At 29.9% G+C, this 19,267-nt stretch overlaps 2 protein-coding genes across 2 annotated transcripts; one reads left to right on the top strand and one right to left on the bottom strand.

Annotated features, from left to right (window-relative positions):
- Positions 1-1,990: 1,990 nt before the first annotated feature.
- Positions 1,991-5,052, top strand: LOC127120905 (uncharacterized). The gene is made up of 7 exons (XM_051051501.1): positions 1,991-2,266; positions 2,401-2,502; positions 2,762-2,879; positions 3,118-3,233; positions 3,630-3,818; positions 4,305-4,447; positions 4,751-5,052. Exons 1-7 carry the CDS (start codon positions 2,145-2,147, stop codon positions 4,930-4,932), a joined length of 972 nt encoding a protein of 323 aa, XP_050907458.1. The 5' UTR covers positions 1,991-2,144; the 3' UTR covers positions 4,933-5,052.
- A 12,212-nt stretch (positions 5,053-17,264) lies between these two features.
- LOC127120904 (transcription factor MYB92) lies at positions 17,265-18,752 on the bottom strand. The gene is made up of 2 exons (XM_051051500.1): positions 18,490-18,752; positions 17,265-17,889 (listed from the first exon to the last, which is right to left on the bottom strand). Exons 1-2 carry the CDS (start codon positions 18,750-18,752, stop codon positions 17,265-17,267), a joined length of 888 nt encoding a protein of 295 aa, XP_050907457.1.
- Positions 18,753-19,267: the final 515 nt, after the last annotated feature.

Genomic DNA, 19,267 nt, shown 5'->3' with positions numbered 1-19,267 from the left:
TCCTTCGCCGCCTCCACAAAGATTCCATTAATTGACGAGATGCCGATTTTTATGCATAAATACATCGAGCAGATCGTCAATGTTGATGGTGACAGTAATTGTGGTTATCGAGTTGTTCCAATTTACTCGGTAAAGGAAAAGATAATCATACACTTGTCAGCCATTAACTTATCCATGAGATGAGGACTTATAAAGAATCATACACACGACTCTACGGAAAGAAAGAAGACTTTAATGCAATTTATGAGTCTCTTGTTCCTTGCATTAGTGGACCGACACCAGAGACAAAATGGACGCGCTTCCCTGAAAATGGTCACCTCATAGCATAGGCGTATAATAGAATGTGTATTGATCTTACACAATACTGTTTTTCAGAAACCTATTTCCCAATGCGCAACGCCCAACCTCAAAATCCGAATGATCATATTATGTGCATTGGATGACTTTCAATATAACTAGACTTTGTTCAAGTTTACTTGAAAGCTGGATGCCATATACCACTTACATCACCGGAGTGGGCAACTCATTCAACAACAAAAACCGAGACTCCGGATCAATTTATGGGAAGGATGTAAGAGTTCGAGAAATTGAGCAACATTGAAAGAGAATCAAATGCACAAAATTCAAAGGGGTATCACCCATACTTATAGATTTAGTCGACACTAAATCTTTCGATTCATTTTAGTTTTTTATTTAGCCAAACCAATAAATGTATGTAATTGTGTCTTAATATTAATGAAGTGTCATATATACAATTTCTAAATATTATAATACATTTTTTTTATCTTTGCCAAAACATTTATTCATTTGCCAAACAAATTCATCAATTAGGTTTTGTCTTCTACCTGGTTTATTCTATCTGGTTCAGGATAGGTTCTGGAGATGTATCTTTGAAACAAGATAATAGGGTATGGTATCGGAGATCTATCTTCGAAACCAGCACCGATACACATGATATAATTTTTTAGGTCCATAGTTATCTACAACTTCTATAAATTAAGTGGCTTTTGTTTTTTATTTCACACACAAAAAATGTCTCAAATATCACAAATAAACATCATATTATATGTTGCAAATGTCTCCTTCTCCCGAGCGACATTGGGATGAAAGTTTAAGTTCAATGAGTACACCTCTTTTGCATATCTGAAATACGAAGTGCATAATCTCCTACCTTAAGAAGATAATCAAAAAATTGTCAAACTCGATTACCATTCATCGTCGATTGACAACAAAGGGAATATTGAGTTCAACAACTTTGAGCTCAAGACGAATGACTATGTAATGGCTGTGTAGAATACTTTTTTCCGTTTTGAAACAAAATTTCCGCTCGAGTGAGAAGCGGCGACGATTTCAGGATTAGTCGAAGATGTTGTGAAGATGTTGAAGCGTCCACCTGAATATTGAAATGCAATGTTTCATTTAATTTTGAAATCACCCATGTAATGCTGGTTTTATGTTATAAATGCTATTTTTATTTTGTCAAAATTGAAGTTTCTAGTTTCTGCCTTTGATACTGGTGCACATATATTACAAAAATGTATCTAGGGATGCGTCCATAAATATATCTCCGAAATTTAAGAATATTTTAGTGTTTTTATGTGGTGTACTGGATTATATATATATATATATATATATATATATATATATATATATATATATATATATATATATATATATATATATATATATATATATATATATATATATATGAAACTTTTTCTATTCTAAGAGTATTAAACTTGGTTAGTAGTCAATGTCCTAAGCCTAGCACATTGAAAACTGAGGTCCTATCTCTAAACCAACAAATTATCGTATCATATTTTTTTATATTTTATTTTAACCCCCATACTAAAAATAAATAAATAATATTAACATACTTTTTATTTATAAAATAAATATTTTTAATTATGCAAGTCTTTAAACAATTAAGGAAAAAGTTTACTCAAATCTCTTTAACACTAGTAAGTTTTTTTTTTTTTTTGCCATAGTTTAATTTTGTTGAGCATTAATGTTTTGTAATTTGAAAAGGAAAAGCCTTAATAATTAAGTCAAGAGTTTGATAGAATACTTTGCTTCTTCACACTGATTTTGATTAGAACAAGCTTTTTTCATTTCGTTTCAATTTCATTTCATTTGAGAGAGAGATGTGGCCTGCGATTATCTGTGGTTTGATTATTTACAAATTGTTCAAATGCTTCTTCTACGACGATGACGTTTCTGACATTGAAGCTTCCGATTCCACTGTTCTCTTCAACGTCGCTGATAGGTTTTCTTTTCTCCTTAACCTAACCATTTTTTTGCATCGATTTTCAATTCTATCCTTCAATTTTCACCTTCAGATTCAATTTCACTGTTGTTCAATTCATCAATCTAATTTCGATTTTCATTTTTTGTTTGCAGGCTTCAAAAGCTTTTTGGAGGTAAGGTTTTTGTTGGTCTCAGAATTCCCGATGCCGATTCTGCTTCACCACAATCCATTGATATCGTTCTTGTTACTAAACGGTATTTTTCTTCCATCCATGATTCTCTCTTAATGTGGTTGAGATTCAAGAGTTACAACTGTTCATCATTCTAATGTCATTTACTAGCTGATTGCTTCTTAATGAATGATAAATTAAACGTAATCATATATGTCGACACAAGTGTCCGTGTCGGTCGGTTTTGGAGATGCAGACATTGATACTGAGACACCTTTTTTCAAAGGTGTCAGTGCTAATGTGGTTTTAATATTTTTTTTTTGAATTTCAATTTAATATTGCAGAGAGCTACTAGTGATATCCGTGAAGAATTTCTCAGGGATTTTGACAGTTCATGGTGATGGTACTTGGCACTCTGAAAAGCCAGGCAAACATAATAAAGTTGAGCGTCACCCTGATCCGGTAACAAACCACTTCATTCAATTATGATTGTAGCTTTATGTTGTTTCATGAGATGCATGAATTGTGTTTTAGAAAGTAGAGACTACTTTAAGATGTTTATTAAATAATGTGAATGGTGATTTGGATTTGGATTGGTTTATATTTTGTTATTGAGGCTGGAATAGGTGTGGGAGAACTTATGGGTGGATTTTTAAATTAGTAACTTCTTTCATTACTTGTTTTTTCAATTTGTATACAGGTGGAAGAAGTAAGAAAGCAAGCTTCTATTCTTGAATCCTATCTTGAACAAAGAGGGGTTGTTCTACCTAAAGGGTTTCTAACTTGTAAAGTTATACTTCCAAATCCTAAGTTATGGTATGTTTTTGAATCTCCGGTAAATATTTTCAATTTCAGTAGAAGAAGATACACAATTTGATTTTTTGTTAGTGACTACCAAATTTGCCAAATTTGGGTTCTTATGTAGACTTCTAATACTCATTCTTCATATTCATATGTTTCATGCATTCTATTTTAAATAGTTCTTCGCAAGAAACAAAGAAGTTAGTATTGTGTAATTTCTAGATAGAATATGGTTATGAAAAAGTTGGAAATGTGTTGAAGAAATTGTAAGCACCTGTTTAATCCTTTGACAAGAAAAAGTATACAGCCTATCTGGTCTACTCAATCAAAAGCAAGCCAAGTAGTTATTTTCTTGTTTATATTTGGTTTGTAATACATTATATGTTTAAGTTCTTCCTTTTGTATTTGCAGTACCATTCCTACAAGTGATTTTCCACCTGAAGTTATTACCCATGAACAATGGAAGCTACAGAAGCCAGGGACAAAGAGTGTGATCACTAGTTGGGTAAAGAGTGCCTTTCTTAGCGGGAAGAACGATATGCAAGAATCTGGTAATAAGAATCTTGAATTTGTTCTGAGCACAGCTCCAATATGGGATAGGTTAGCTACCACTTGTACTTGATGATTCACTTGTTATATTTCCAATGTTCTGTTCTTTTATTAAATTCCCTGCAAATGAATTTGGATGCTGTTAATAATGGTGCCTTGGGGAGGAAATATGTCAATCCATTTTTGAACTATTTGATGTTGGCTTAGTGTTTGGTATGGCTTTGCTGGATTTGTGTCGAAAACCTATTCATTTCCAGCTCTATTAGGTGGAGGCTTGATAAATTATAAAACCAGACAAGCCAATATATACATCAAGTTCTTTTAGGTTTATTGGAGAAATACCTTGGCAGAAGGAGCAATTTTGAGGTTATCTGCTATAGACCATGAGGAAGTTCTTCTGAATCGAAATAGAGTTACTTTTTCTTCAAATTGTTGTTTAGCTGGGCTTACAAATCAAATGTGGTTGCCTTTGAATTAGTATACTCTCAGAGCTTTGTTGGCATTATTTACTCACGAAACAGATTGTTTGGGTTGCAGGTTGGAACTGAAAGGCAACAAGTATGCATTGGGAGAGTTCCTTGAATTTAAGGGCAAAGCAGAAGATGTTGAGGCATTAAGACATATCAGAAGATCAAAAGTTGGTAGCATGATAATCCAGAAGACAAGCATGTTTGGACTAGGTAATCTTCTCGTAATAACAATAATCATAATATCCTCAATCCCCAAAACTGCTAATAATAATATCCTTCTTTAAGTTATATAACTGACAAGCCAAGATAAAGATCGTGAACATTCCACATTTGCTATATGAACAAGTTGTTATTCCATACACTATTTACATGTGACTCTTCTATAAAATTATAGTTTCAACTGATAATGACCTGTTTCTGGTGGAGGATAAAACATTCAAGATGGGAAGTTTTCAATTCTATCTATACTTGCATTGTTATTATTGTCTAATAGTAACATGAGATGGTTTGCAGCTCCTTCTACGCTTCAAGTTTTATACACTTTGCGCGACTATAGAACTGAGGGAGCATCAGCACCAGAGTTGAATGAAGTGACTGTAAGATCAAATACCGAGATCATCTTTCAGGCAGAAAATGGTACCAAGATCAGAAAGTTTAAGCTCTCTTCAGTCTGCTCTATGCATCTTAGCGCATAAAATTATCTAACTGAGATATCAGAAGAGTGTCAATACAGTAATTTATCTTTATCTTTGACATATAAAATACTATTTTGTGATTGAGTTATATAGATATAGATAGTTGACGGTTTTATTTGAGGGTAGTTACCATTACTAGTAGTTTATTTTATTTTTGGGGATCGTTCTCTCAATAATCAAGAACATTCACTTGCCGACATGAAAATTAGAAAGTGATACCTTCTTTCAATGCTTAGGATTGCCAAAAGCATATACACTTTTAATAAATTTCAATTAAAAAAATACGAGTTTCGCAATCCACCCATATGATATGATTAAATCCGATAAAATATACAACTGAAAATAAAATAGGACCAGGTACTCATGCATTCGGATGAAAAATCAATAATGTTTTAAAATTTGAAAATACTGGTAAGAGAAAATATTAAATAAATATAATATAATTATAGTTAAGAAGTGTATATAAAATGTATATGAATTAAGAGGAAATATGTAAATGGTTGGTAATATTTGATAATATTTGATAATATTTATAATTGCTATTAAACTAAAAATGTACTTATTAATATAATTAAAATTGAGATGCATTTTATTTATTTATAATATCGAATATGAAATTGTTAGATGTATTTTTATAAAGTTTTTATAATAATTTAGTATTAACGTGAAATACAATTAAATAAGTTTTAATATATTATTAATTTTGACGTAAATAAGTATATAATAAAGTTTCATATTATGATTATGTTATAAAAAAGTAAATTTTTTATTAGAGAAAAATAATATTTGAATATGTAATAAAATATTTAAAATATAAAATATATAATAAAAATTCTTAAGTGATATAAAAAAACTAAACAAATGGTAATAAATGAATTTAGTTTTTTATTTTTTATTTTTTATTTTCAAAAGAACAACATTACATCACACTTTATTATGGGTCCTAAGAAGAACAATATAACACCCATGTATTTAATTAAATTATTGTTGTTTGACCCACTTAATTTACAGATCCATACAATTGGCCTAACATAAAATAACCGAAAAAATTATATGTAATAATAATTTAGAGTTTTTTATTTTTCTGGTTCGCAACTTTTTCACAATCAGAAGAAAGTACACATCCAAGGAGTAAAAACATGTGCGGTTTGAGAAAGTTTTGCTATGGATACATTTCAGATAGTTCTGTCAAGTATGAGATAAGAAATTGTGTTTTATTTCAGATTGACATTTGTAATGATTTTTCAGTTTATATTGATTTAGGGTAGGAAATTGTGTTTTATTTAAGATTAACATTAATGAGTATTTTGATTACCAATTTATGTTGTTTTGCTCGAATAATGCAACTGAAACTTAACATCATAAATGTTTCATTGAAAAGGGAACAATTTTTTTCCACTATAATAATTGATTACATATTATGGTTTGAAACAATTGTATTTGTTTAGAAGATATTGTTATATATATATATATATATATATATATATATAATACTCCTTTGGTTTTATTTATAACCAAAAAGTCTTCTAATTTTTTTGATCTTAAATATAACTAAATATAAACAAATCTATGTGTATTTAATGTCTTTATTTCAAAAGTATCCATGCATTAATTATTTAATTTTGTTAGTGGAAAACAATTTAGTTGAGGATATACTAGTAATTGTATTATCACTCTCATATGAAATCAAGAAAGTTAAATGCACTTAATTATGTTTCTTAATAAATGTAAAATTTGTCTTTTTTCTTATAATTCAGGCTAGAGTATATATATATATATATATATATGGTACAAAAATCATGTTGAATTACTAATATTGTTATTTCAATGAGAAAACTGTGATGGAGACGATTAAGAATATGGTAATGGAGGTTGCTGAAACTTATGTGATTTTTTTTTGTTAAAAGAGTTGCTAGTGGTAATACAATTGTTAAGAAAATCTTGAAAATAGCTGAAGATGTAATGAAAGTTGTTAAGAAAGATGAGAAAAGAATTAAGCTGTTAAGAGAGGTGGCCGTGGAAATGTGAAGAAAACCGTGAAAAATACATATTAGATTGAAAAAATTGTTGAAAAGAAAAAATTTGTTGCAAAGAAAATATATGTTGAGGGTAAAGTTGTGCATAATAAAGGAAGAAAACAAATTGTTTTGAATGAAATTGTTTAGAATGAAGTTGAAGAAGAAAGCTACATTGTGAACAACCAATATTTTTGAGATAGCAACATAGTAAATGCAAACAGTAAAGTCAAAAATGTCTTGTTAGTTTATATGTGCAAATTATTTATTTTTTTATTCTTGAAACCTTAATAATTTTCAGTTTTGTGCATTTGGAATTTTTTGCAGTATTTTCCTAGAATAATAGCAAAAAAATGTCTCAGAAACAAGATATGTTTAAATTCGTTAAAATATATAATTGGAAAGTTTTTTCTAATCGTAATTTAAAGAGCGGGAAAATCGCAAAACTTAAATAGCACTATGATGGTACTCACACACTCAGTTGAAAAACCTGAACGCATTATACCATAATATTTGAGTCACTTTTATTTTGTAAAAAAAAACAAAAATCAATCCAGTCACTTATATTTTATCAAAAAAACTAAAATTAGTTCGGCAACATATTTTCGTGGAAATCAAATGAACGTGTATTGGAAATCAAATGAATGCAAATACACAAAGACTTAACTAAAGCAACAAATGAATTTCGTAACTCATTAGGATTGAAAAAAACTAATGATTTAAAAACCGAATCGGTCGGTCAAAATTGGTAATAGTTGGTGATATTATAATTTTGGAAAATCAACCGGTTAAATATTTTTTTTCCAGACATTACGACATCGTTTTGATAATTTATTTGTTTTAAAATATAATTAAAATATAAATTTACTTTGTTAAAAATTTATTTGGGACAATTTTCTCTCCTTAAAATTAAATTTATTAGATAATATAGTTATTTTGTTATTCGGTTTATGTTGTTATTAATCTTTGTTCAAAATTTATTTGATTTTGTATAATTTTGTTGTGTTGTGTGTGGTGACGGTTTAAAATTTGAATTTAAAGAACGAACTTGTGAAATTATGATATTTTGAAAATTTAAAATTTATAGATGTGTGATTATTTTTAGACATAGTCATTTGGTTTGATCGATTTAATAATTATATAGTTTTCAATCAAATTATCTAATTTAATCATGCAATTCAACTAATGACAAAATAGTTCAACTAATAAATCAATAGCCCAATATTCTCACCGATTTAATAATTAGTCCACTTTTTAAAACCTTGTAAAAAAATAATGGACATTAGAATATATTCATAACAATTTAAATTTCATATAACTTCATGAATCAAATACTTAATTCTTTAAAATATGCTCATCCAAACAAGAATTAATTCATCAAGTAACAAATAAAAACAACCACAATGAATTAATAGAGGTAACAAAAATTAAATAAATAAATAAATAAATAAATAAATATATATATATATATATATATATATATATATATATATATATATATATATATATATATATATATATATATATATATATATATATATATATATATATATATATATATATATATATATATATATATATATATATATATATATATATATATATATAAAGAAACACTTAATGGAGCATAAACAATAAAACAACAAAACTTACATAAGTATCATTTAGAATTTTTGGAAGTATACTTCAGATTTAATTTTTGATAAAATGAATGTATGTGATTTATTTACGAATGAATGTGATGTATTTAGAGTGTATACGGAAATATACTTTTGAATTTTTAAAAGAATAATTTCTAAAATATTTTCCCGTATACACTCTAAATTCATATTTGAAATATATTGAAAAATATTGGAATCAGATCAATGTGAGCTTTGTTCGTGTTTTTTAGAGAAATTATTTTTTATTCCAAATGTAAGAGAATAAATAGGGAAAGACTGTTTGCGCTTCTTAAATGGTAGCGTCGAATTTCAATATTCATAAGGTGCAGTCAAATTTTGTAATTCATATATATTTTTTACTTGCACTAAGTGTGGATTTGAGATTGAGTTTATAATATTGTGGTGCGTCTGGATCAAACTCTAGACAATGAAAAAGAGATATTTTTGAACTTTCATCAGAGTGAGTGAGTAATATTAAAGGTGTCATTAACAATTTTAAAAAAAACATCTCATTATTACAGAAATTTGCACAAAATATAGACTCGACTGGGTCCATTGGGATTTCAAAATCCGTATTCACCCCTTTGAAAAATACATATTTCAAAATTCGAGCCTTAATACGGATGACAAAATTTCATCTTCCCATTGGTGATATGAGTATCATCCTTGATGATGTATCTTGCCTTCTCCTTTTTCCAATCACAGGAAGATTGTTGGATCACTTTATAACTCGTAGAGGTGAGACACTCAACTGAATGGTGACATAGTTAGGAGTTAATGCGGGTGAGGCTCAAAAGAAGATAGAAGACACTGGAGGGTGATGATGCAATTGTAAATGTCGTGGATGATGCTGCATATGTTGCCTATCATAAACAACGTGCATTAAAGACATACTTCTTGATTTTGGTTGAAGAAGCATTTTTGTGGAGAAAAGGGTGACCTGCGTCGATGTTGTCTACCTTAAAAACATCATAGACTTGGAGCGGATTCACGAGTACATCTAGGGGGAACTTGTTTGGTTTATCTATACTCCAAGTTGGATAAAGGTAGTAAATGAAAGATGATACAGATAACTGAATGCAACTATCTATTTTAGGTAATTGATTTACATGTCATTTATTAATTTCATACTATTGATTTACATGTCATTTATTAATTTCATACTCAAGTGCGAATATTTTGGTGGTTTTTTGTTATGTGTTTCTCTTGTGCGTCTTTGTATGAAAAGGAATTGGATTTTATAGCATTGAGGGTAGTGAGAAAATTGGTGCGTAAGAGCATGAAATGAGGAAGACATTTCTTTCTCAAGTGTGTGACCTGTGAGGATTTGGATAAGATCAAAAGAGAAATGGAATGAGCTGTTAAGAGTGTGGAATAATCCCATAAAGTAAGGGATTCAAGATAGTGGAATGAGAGTGATTCGTGCCAGGCCATGTGCAATTCATGTTTTTATGAATTTGAATTTGTTTTGATTGATTTTACTGATGTAAATATGTCGTGGATTGCAAAATTTTGAAATGGATTACCTTGACCACTTGTTATTTTTATTGCAGTGAGAAAATTTGAACATTTTGAATTGCCTTTGCTTTGATTTTTTTATAGCAATAGAAGTGGTGTGGATTGATAAGCATTTGAATTTGTACTTGTTACTGCAGTAAAAATTTGAGTTGGGTTTATGATTATTTGAAATGTTGGGTTTGTTCTATTGTATTGCAAACTTGTATAGCATGACATGAAAATTGCTGATAAGACTTTCAAGACTTAATGTTTTTAAGTATTTAGCCTCCTGAATAGCTGTCACTTTAGGTATGTATCTGACAAAACGACTCACAAGAATCTTCTTGACATGATCAAATGTAGTGTACCTCTTGTTTAGAACTTGAAGTCCAGACACAAGAATTTGAAACCTAGAAAACATGGTTTCAATGTATTTATTCTCCTTTATTCTGAACAACTCATATTGCTAAATCAGAAGGTTAGCCTTAACTTTCTTAACTTGTTTATTCCTTTCATATGTGGCCCATAGGGATTCAAAAGTGGTCTTTGCAGTAGACTTATCAATGATTTTGATGTACTCTGAATGAGGTAGAACATCAACCAAGATTACTCTGAATGATTTTGTACTTGTTACTGCAGTAAAAATTTAAGTTGGGTTTATGATTATTTGAAATGTTGGGTTTGTTCTATTGTATTGCAAACTTGTATAGCATGACATGAAAATTGCTGATAAGACTTTCAAGACTTAATGTTTTTAAGTCTTTAGCCTCCTGAATAGCTGTCACTTTAGGTATGTATCTGACAAAACGACTCACAAGAATCTTTTTGACATGATCAAATGTAGTGTACCTCTTGTTTAGAACTTGAAGTCCAGACACAAGAATTTGAAACCTAGAAAACATGGTTTCAATGTCTTTATCCTCCTTCATTCTGAACAACTCATATTGCTAAATCAGAAGGTTAGCCTTAACTTTCTTAACTTGTTTATTCCCTTCATATGTGGCCCATAGGGATTCAAAAGTGGTCTTTGCAGTAGACTTATCAATGATTTTGATGTACTCTGAATGAGGTAGAACATCAACCAAGATTCCTCTAACTCTATGATGTTTTCTATAGATATTTTTTTGAGCAGGTGTGAGATTTTTTTATCAGACACCATTCTAACTCCATTAACTAGAATATCAATTCCATTTTTCCAGAATATACCATAATTCATCATCAAGACCTATGATATGGGTATACATCTTTCTCTTCCACCATTCAAACTCAATAGAGTCTCCATTAAAAGTTGGAGGTTTAGCTGTATAATTATTCTTTTCTGAAGTGCTATAATCATGATTAATATCAACACGTGGATTAAGAGTATAACTACCAGTTCAGATACTTCACACATGGTTCAATATGTTTTTCTCAGAATCTTTTCTGCACCACTGTTAAGTGTTTAACATAAACCATGCTCTGATGCTAGCTGAAGGTTAAAAAAACACAAGAAGGGGGTTGAATTATGTTTACTTTTTCTTTATTTTTAAATTGTTGGTTAGATTCTAAACACAAGATATATAATTTGAATCAATTAGAGGTAGGCATCATATAAGAAATGCAAGAAAGAAAAGAGAGACACAGAGTTATCCTGGTTCCTCTCACAACTTGAGAGTAATCCAGTCTCCTTGTTTTTACAAGATATTTTCACTATAATCACACAAGATTAAAATTTTCTCAAACACACAAGCAAGAGACTTCTATGCTCAAGCACACAACTAAGAAACTTTAAATGCTCAAGCACACAAGCAAGAGACTTATATGCTCAAGCACACAAGCAAAAGACTTCAAATACTCAAACACTTAGTAAGAGACTTCTAACAATCTACCTAACAGATAAAATATTATTTTGGGTGATATACTGGATATACAATCAGAGGTGTAGAAAGAATAAAATGCAAATAGACTCTCTTAAGACTTAGGGATTTCTAAGGTATACAAGGATAAGAAATCCTAAGTTATATTGTGCTTTGATTTGGCATAGTAACTTCTCTTTGAGTGTCGATATATGTATTTTACTTCAAGTCTTCAACTCCTTAAATAGAGAAGAAAAATATTCGTTGAAGATCCAACACAATAGAGTCTTTGAGAAGCTTGAATAGAGACGTTGGGATGTTTCTTAAAATAGTTGCTAACTTGAAAGCTTGTTTGAAATTCCTTTGCTGCAAGAGGAATTATCAGTTGTACCTCAGCTGACTCTATGAAGGAAATAAAGATTAGGTCTTCACGTGACAAAGTAGGCTCAAAGGTTGACAGTGACCTATCAGAGTCACCTTTGTCCTTGCGCTTTGACTAGCTCAGGTTCTGATCTTAAGAAGCAGACTTCTTCAAAGTATGGTCTTCAGAGGCTGTCTTCTTCAGACTTTGAATTTCAAACGTTGACCTCTTCAGAGTCTGGTTTTCAACTTCTGATCCATCAGATTCTGGTCTTTAAGCTTCTCTTTAGATGTTCATAGTCATAACCAATACTTGAATTGTTCATGAAATTTTAGTCTATGGTCTTGCACACTTAAATACTTTGTTATCATCAAAACCTAAGGGATATGAGACATACAATTTTGTTCCAACAGTGGACCGTTTCTCACACTTTTTGGAATGGTCAACAATACTTTATATCCTTCATAGATGATTACTCTAGATATGCATACATATTTCTTATACATGAAAAGTATTGATCATTGGATGTGTTCAAATTATTTAAGGTTGAAGTTGAGAATAAACTCAACAAAAGAATTAATAATGTAAAATCTGACAGTGACAATGCATATTACGAAAGGTATGATGTTTCAAGTGAACAACATCCAAGGCCTTTTTCCAAATACCTAGAGAAATGTGGAATTATCCCATATACACCATGCTAGGGTTACCTAACATGAATTGTGTAACTGAAAGATGAAACTAGACTCTTAAGGATATAATAAGTAGTATAATTTGTCATTCTACCTTACCAGAGTCACTCTAGGGAGAGGCACTAAAGAGTGTATCTTACATTTTAAATAGAATTCCAGCCAAGGTAGCTTCTAAAACACCTTATGAGCTTTGTACTGGGCAAAAGCCTAGTTTGAAACATTTTCACGTATGGGGATGTCCAGCTGAGGAAAGGACTTATAGGAAAAATAAAAATAAATTAGACTCCCGAACAATGATCACCTACTTTATTGGTTATTCTAAAAGAACTAGGGGCTACAAATTTTATGATCCCAAACTAAACTAAATTTTGAGATGGGAAAAGCCACATTCTTTGATGATATTGAGTTTTTGGGGAAGAATAAGGTTATAAACTTTGTTTTAGAGGAAGAATCTGTAACAATTCCAGAATCGACTCATACAATTGCTTTTGATGAAGCAAGTATGAAACCGCCACAAGACATTGTTGAATTTTATCCTACTCAAGATGATTTGGTAATTCATGAAGAAAAAATTTAAGATCCTGAAGAATAAGTATTATAAGAACCAATACCTTTGCGGATATCCACTAGAGAAAGGAGAAATTCTATTATGGATGATTACATAGTCTTTATCCAAGAACATGAGGAAAATAATAGTATGATGGAAGCTGGCCCAATCAACTTCTGCCAAGCCATGCAAGATTCCAACACGGAAAAATGGATTGAAGCAATGAAGGAGGAGTATAAGTTCATGCAAGACAATAAAATTTGGGAGCTCGTCCCGTTACCAGAAGGTGTGAAACTCATTGATTGCAAATGAATTTTTAAGGCCAAGCAAAATTTTAATGGTAATGTGGAGAGGTACAAGGCTTGTCTTATGGCTAAGGCTTATACGCAAAAGGAAGTGCTTTACTTTAAAGATACTTTCTCTCCAGTTTCATCGAAGGACTCTTTTAGGATAATAATGACTCTTGTTTCACATTAGATTTGGAACTCCATCGAATAAATGTCAAGACGACATTACTCAAGGACAACATTGATGAGACAATCTATCTGGTGCAACTAGAAAACTTTGTGTCAAGAGTCTCGAAGAACATGGTTTGCAAATTGGCAGTATCCATTTATAGACTAAAGCAGACGTCTCATCAGTGGTACAAAAAGTTTCATGAAGTAATTCTCTCATTTGGTTTTGAGGTGAATGTTGCTGAGGATTATGTGTATCACAAATTCACTGGGAGCAAGTACATTTTCCTAGTCTTGTATGTTGATGACATACTGCTTTCCACTAATGATATATGTATGGTGCATGAAACCAATAAATTCCCATCACCGAGAAAATTCGAAATGAAAGATATTGGTGAAGCCTCCTTTGTATTAGGAATTCTAATACACAAATGAGCTATATCGAAAAGGTACTTAAAAGGTTTGGCATGAAAAGCAGGGGATACTCCAGTTGCTAAGTGAGATAAATTTAGTCTTAATCAATGCCCAAAAGAAAACTTAGAAATTCAAGAAATGCAAAAGATTTCTTATGTGCCAGCCATATGAGTCTGATGAATGCCCAAGTTTGTATGCATTTGAATATTGCGTTCATAGTTGGGATATTAGGTAGATATTTGAGCAATCCATAAATGGATCATGGAAAAGCAGCCAAAAGGGTTATGGGGTATTTAAAGAGAACAAAAAATTATATGCTCAAATATAGGAGGTTAGACCAGTTGGAGATCACTAGATATTCTAACTCTGATTTTGTTGGAAGCCAAGATAATAAAAGATCCACTTCATGCTACATCTACATGTTGCCTAGTGGTACAGTTTCTTGGTGTAGTACCAAGCAAACTCTTATTACTTCATCCCCCATGGCAGCGGAATTTTTATAACATGTTTTGAGGCATCTAACCATGAGATTTGGTTGAGGAACCTTGTCACTGGGTGAAAATTGTGGAAAGAATTCAATGAACACTTAAGTTATACCGTGACAATTAATCAACCATCATATACTCCAAAAATAGTAGGTGCTCGACCAAGTCAAAACATATTGACATAAAGTTCCAAGTTTTTAAGGAAAGGGAACAAAATGGACATATTTCCATTGAACATTTAGGGACAAACTCCATGAAAGAAAATCCTCTTACAAAAGGTCTTCCATCCAAGGTCTTTCATGAGCACACTGCTCACATAAGTGTTTTACGGTTTGAGTAATCATTAGTTTAGTGAGAGTTAGTCATTTGTGAATTTTGTGTTCTATGTTTGGTTTATGTATGCATACTCTAGATTTGAATATTTTTTTATGGTTTGTAAAGTTTGATATTCAACTATTTATACTTTGTAGAATATGGTTATTGAATGATTTCATTAAAGTAAAGTAGGATCAATTGAAAATCGACATGTACAAGTAACATTTTTGTGATTTTCATGCTACACATTTCATGATGAATCTATGTCATTTAGTTACGTCATTATTAGTAATCATTTATGGATTTGGTTATGATTAATATAACGAAAATCACTTTAGTTCTATGTACTGACATAACTAAAGAGCGAGACTATTTGGATATTTTTGAAGTATATAATGGAATTTTGAGCTCAAAAAATCTAACGCGTGTGTAAAGTTACATATGTGACAAGTGGGAGATTGTTAGAGTTTTGCGTCACAAATATAATATTACATGTGTTAGGGCTATTATTTAGGGTTGGTAAAATGGGTCTTGACCCACCATCTTTTGAAATAAAATAAAGTTTGGTGGCGACTCTGTTTGACTATTTTTTCCGCGACTTCGCTAAGGATCGTATTTTTTAAGATGCAATAATCCCCATCAGAAGAGAATCAAGAAATCCTAAAGCAACTCAACAAATTGGAATATCACATACTCGCAAACCTTCAATGATTCCAATGACAAACTCAGATAGGCTTCTGCTTTCTTTCTCATCTTAAATTCGAACATAAGTTCATAGGATATGAATTCATAAGATCATAGAAACTAATTTATGATTATATTCTTGATTTTTATATGACTAGAAATCATACCACAAAGAATAAATCTAACGAATCATCCGAGAGGTATTACGATTCTAGAATCCGACATTTCAAATACATTGCACAATAGAACTATTGTCTCTGATGGATGCCGACTCTATTTGATATCTCTAGTTACAATGACATCTTTGATAAGTTATTTGTTCTTGTTCCACATGTGCACTCCTTCTATAACTTCTTTGGGGTTATAGTAGAGTTTTAGACTAATATCAAATTTATTAACATCATTATTATTTAGCTGTCACAAAAGTAGTTTTACTTGAATATTGACACGATTAATAAATAAAAGGTTTCTTTGCATTTTAGATCCAAAGTGTGGACCAATTGAACTAACAAAAATGATTTGTTAAATGCTTATTTTCCTTCATAATTGAGTTAAAATCAATATGAATAGTCTTACCTAAAAGATAACAGAAATTCTTGACTTTTAAGTAAAATGGTTGCTAAGATCAACAAGTTATAGAAAAAATATCTTACTAACTTCACCTTTAGCATAAAATATAGTTCAATGACAATGTTTTAGAAGACTTCAATTTATTTCATTTTATATTTTCACTTCTTTAGTCTCCACAGAAACTAATAATCGTTTATAATACTCAATCAAATTCAAGCATCTTCTTCATCATAGCTCAATTCCAACCATTCACTTTATTATTTAAATTTTAACAACTACATCAAGAAGGAAATTTATAGCATGCAACTGCATTTTATATACAAAAAGATGAACAACTATACAATCCATTGACACATAATACATTATATAAATATATATGAACCATGTCTTGATCCTTATAATAATATATCATAAGTCTCAATACTTATTTATGTGATTATTAACCCTTCAAAATGATGTGATCTTTCATGAGACTATGGCTGGCTTGAAAGTTGTCTACAAATGAATAAATAAAAGGCAAAAAATGAGAGTGTCAATAATATAATTTAATTATTATAAACACATTTTATCAAAATAATATACAATGAAATATGATCAATGATAAATATAAAAACTTCAAATAATTATACACATAAAATTATTTTACACGACTATCTAATAATTTATTACCTTGTAGATATATATTGAAATATTTTAACTATGAAATTAATATAATAAGATATTGTATAAAACTTCTTTTATATTATAAATAATATGAAAAAACATGTTAAAAAAATATTAAGAAGAACTTTAATAATATACTTACTCTAGGAAATCTTTCCAATAAGCATCTGCATCTTCATTCATAAAATCTCCCAATGTTTCAAAACTAGAGGAAGAAATGTTGCAACTCCGATCTTTTTCATTTATTATATTTTCTTCGTCTAATTTATCTGTTAGCGAACATTGAGGCGAGACCGAAACTAACTTTGGAAGTGTATTTGACGAAACATTTGTATTATCCATTTGTTCATCAAAATTTTGAAAGTAGTCACATTCTTGTGGCAAAAATTGCTGAAGAGGGGCTTGAAAATTTTGCAAATGATTAGGGTGAACGATTTGAGAAGAAAAACCAATATTGGAACCATCATAGAAATTTTGTATGTTATTATGATTAAATCCCAAAAGATCATTTATCAAACATTGTGGAAGCTGTGAATATTGTTGTAACCTTAGAACATTATTTATGTCACAATTAGTGACAATATTTGCAGCATTCAATATTATTTGTTGAAGATTGGTAAGAAGGTCTAGGTGATCTGTTCTTGGCCTGTGTGTCACAGGATCTAACCCCATTTGCATTAGCTTTTTCTTTAAATGTGTGTTCCAAAAATTCTTTATTTCATTATCAGTCCTTCCTGGAAGATGTGTTGCTATAGCTGCCCACCTTAATCATAGAACCAAAAATAAATAATACATATTAGAATAACATAAATATTTTTAGAATCCATAAACAGAGTTTTAAAAATTTGATTTTGATATTTAATCATTTAAAGACAATTTTTGAAAGTTTTTTTTTGCAAATAAATTTATTTTGTATTTATTTACCATAATAGAAAATATGTAGAAGAAAAATATTTTAAATAATTTTTGTTATTAGTGTTCTAATTGGTATTAAGACAACACTACTTATTACAACTTTTGTGAATTTTTTTAAACAAAATAATCTCTATTAAAAGTTTTCATTTGTTTTTTTACTTAATTTTAAAAAATAAATTAAAAAAATCTTAAAATTGCTTCAAATTTTAGTAACTTATTATAGTTTTTAATAACTGTTTTGTTTGAAGAAAAAATTCAAAATAAAAATAATCACTTTTAAAAGCTTTCATCTGTTTTATTTTATTTGAGTAACTTATTTAAAAATTGATTTTTTTGAAGATTTTTTTTATCAAAGTAAAGAATCATAAAATCATTTTCTGCTTTTTAAGAAAATTGTGAATTATTGAATATGAAAAACTAATCAGAGAAGTAATAATAATAAGCTTACTTATTTCCAAGAACTGAATGTAAATTGATAATGAGATTCTCTTCTTCATCAGAGAATTTTCCTCTTCTAATATCAGGCCTTAGATAATTATTCCATCTTAATCTACAACTCTTTCCACATCTATTCAATCCTGCAAGTTTTGGAAGAGCTCTCCAACTTCCATGGCCATGTTTCTGAATATGATCAACTAATATTTTATCTTCTTCTGGACTCCATGGACCTTTCTTCAAACCACTTTCATCATTCATTGGTGTTCTCATCATCGCTGCATGCACTATGTTAGTTTGATTGCATGCATGGCCAAAATAGAAAGATTAATAAGTAGAAGAATACAAACCTTGAAGTATTTGTTATAAAGAGGATAGAAAGCTTATTAACATTTACTACACAGCTTGTTGTTTATAAGGTGGTGATGTTTTGGTCTGAATTTATGACTTATATATACATGTGATGTTGTGATGGGAAATTACAAGTTTGTCCTGTATGAATATTTTATATTCAAAGTCATATGGTTAGTACTAGTAGGAACATTATTTTCTTTAATTACTAGTAACATTATTTTCTTTAATTTTCATCCGACCAAACTTTATGGAAATATTTCTCCTATGAAATGAAGTAATTAAATATATCTTTTTTTCACTTCAATATCAATATCTGATCTATTTGATCGACTAATCCAGCCTATTAGACTTGCTAGAATATTTTAATCTAAGAGTAAGTTTTCATTAAAAAAATTAAGAGAGTCGGATGAGTACAATAATAGCATGAATGTTGTGGT

Source organism: Lathyrus oleraceus, chromosome 2 (genome assembly GCF_024323335.1).
Source record: "Lathyrus oleraceus cultivar Zhongwan6 chromosome 2, CAAS_Psat_ZW6_1.0, whole genome shotgun sequence".
Classification (NCBI taxonomy): Eukaryota; Viridiplantae; Streptophyta; class Magnoliopsida; order Fabales; family Fabaceae; genus Lathyrus; species Lathyrus oleraceus.
Note: the sequence above shows the minus strand (reverse complement) of the source record. Positions and strands in the feature narration are given on the sequence as shown.

Excerpts from the sequence above, each read along its gene's own strand:
- LOC127120905 (XM_051051501.1), top strand. The coding sequence starts at position 2,145 with ATGTGGCCTGCGATTATCTGTGGTTTGATTATTTACAAATTGTTCAAA. Across the intron at positions 3,234-3,629 it reads CTTCCAAATCCTAAGTTATG|TACCATTCCTACAAGTGATT; the intron begins GTATGTTTTTGA and ends TTGTATTTGCAG. Across the intron at positions 4,448-4,750 it reads GACAAGCATGTTTGGACTAG|CTCCTTCTACGCTTCAAGTT; the intron begins GTAATCTTCTCG and ends GATGGTTTGCAG.
- LOC127120904 (XM_051051500.1), bottom strand. The coding sequence starts at position 18,752 with ATGATGAGAACACCAATGAATGATGAAAGTGGTTTGAAGAAAGGTCCA. Across the intron at positions 17,890-18,489 it reads CATTCAGTTCTTGGAAATAA|GTGGGCAGCTATAGCAACAC; the intron begins GTAAGCTTATTA and ends TCTATGATTAAG.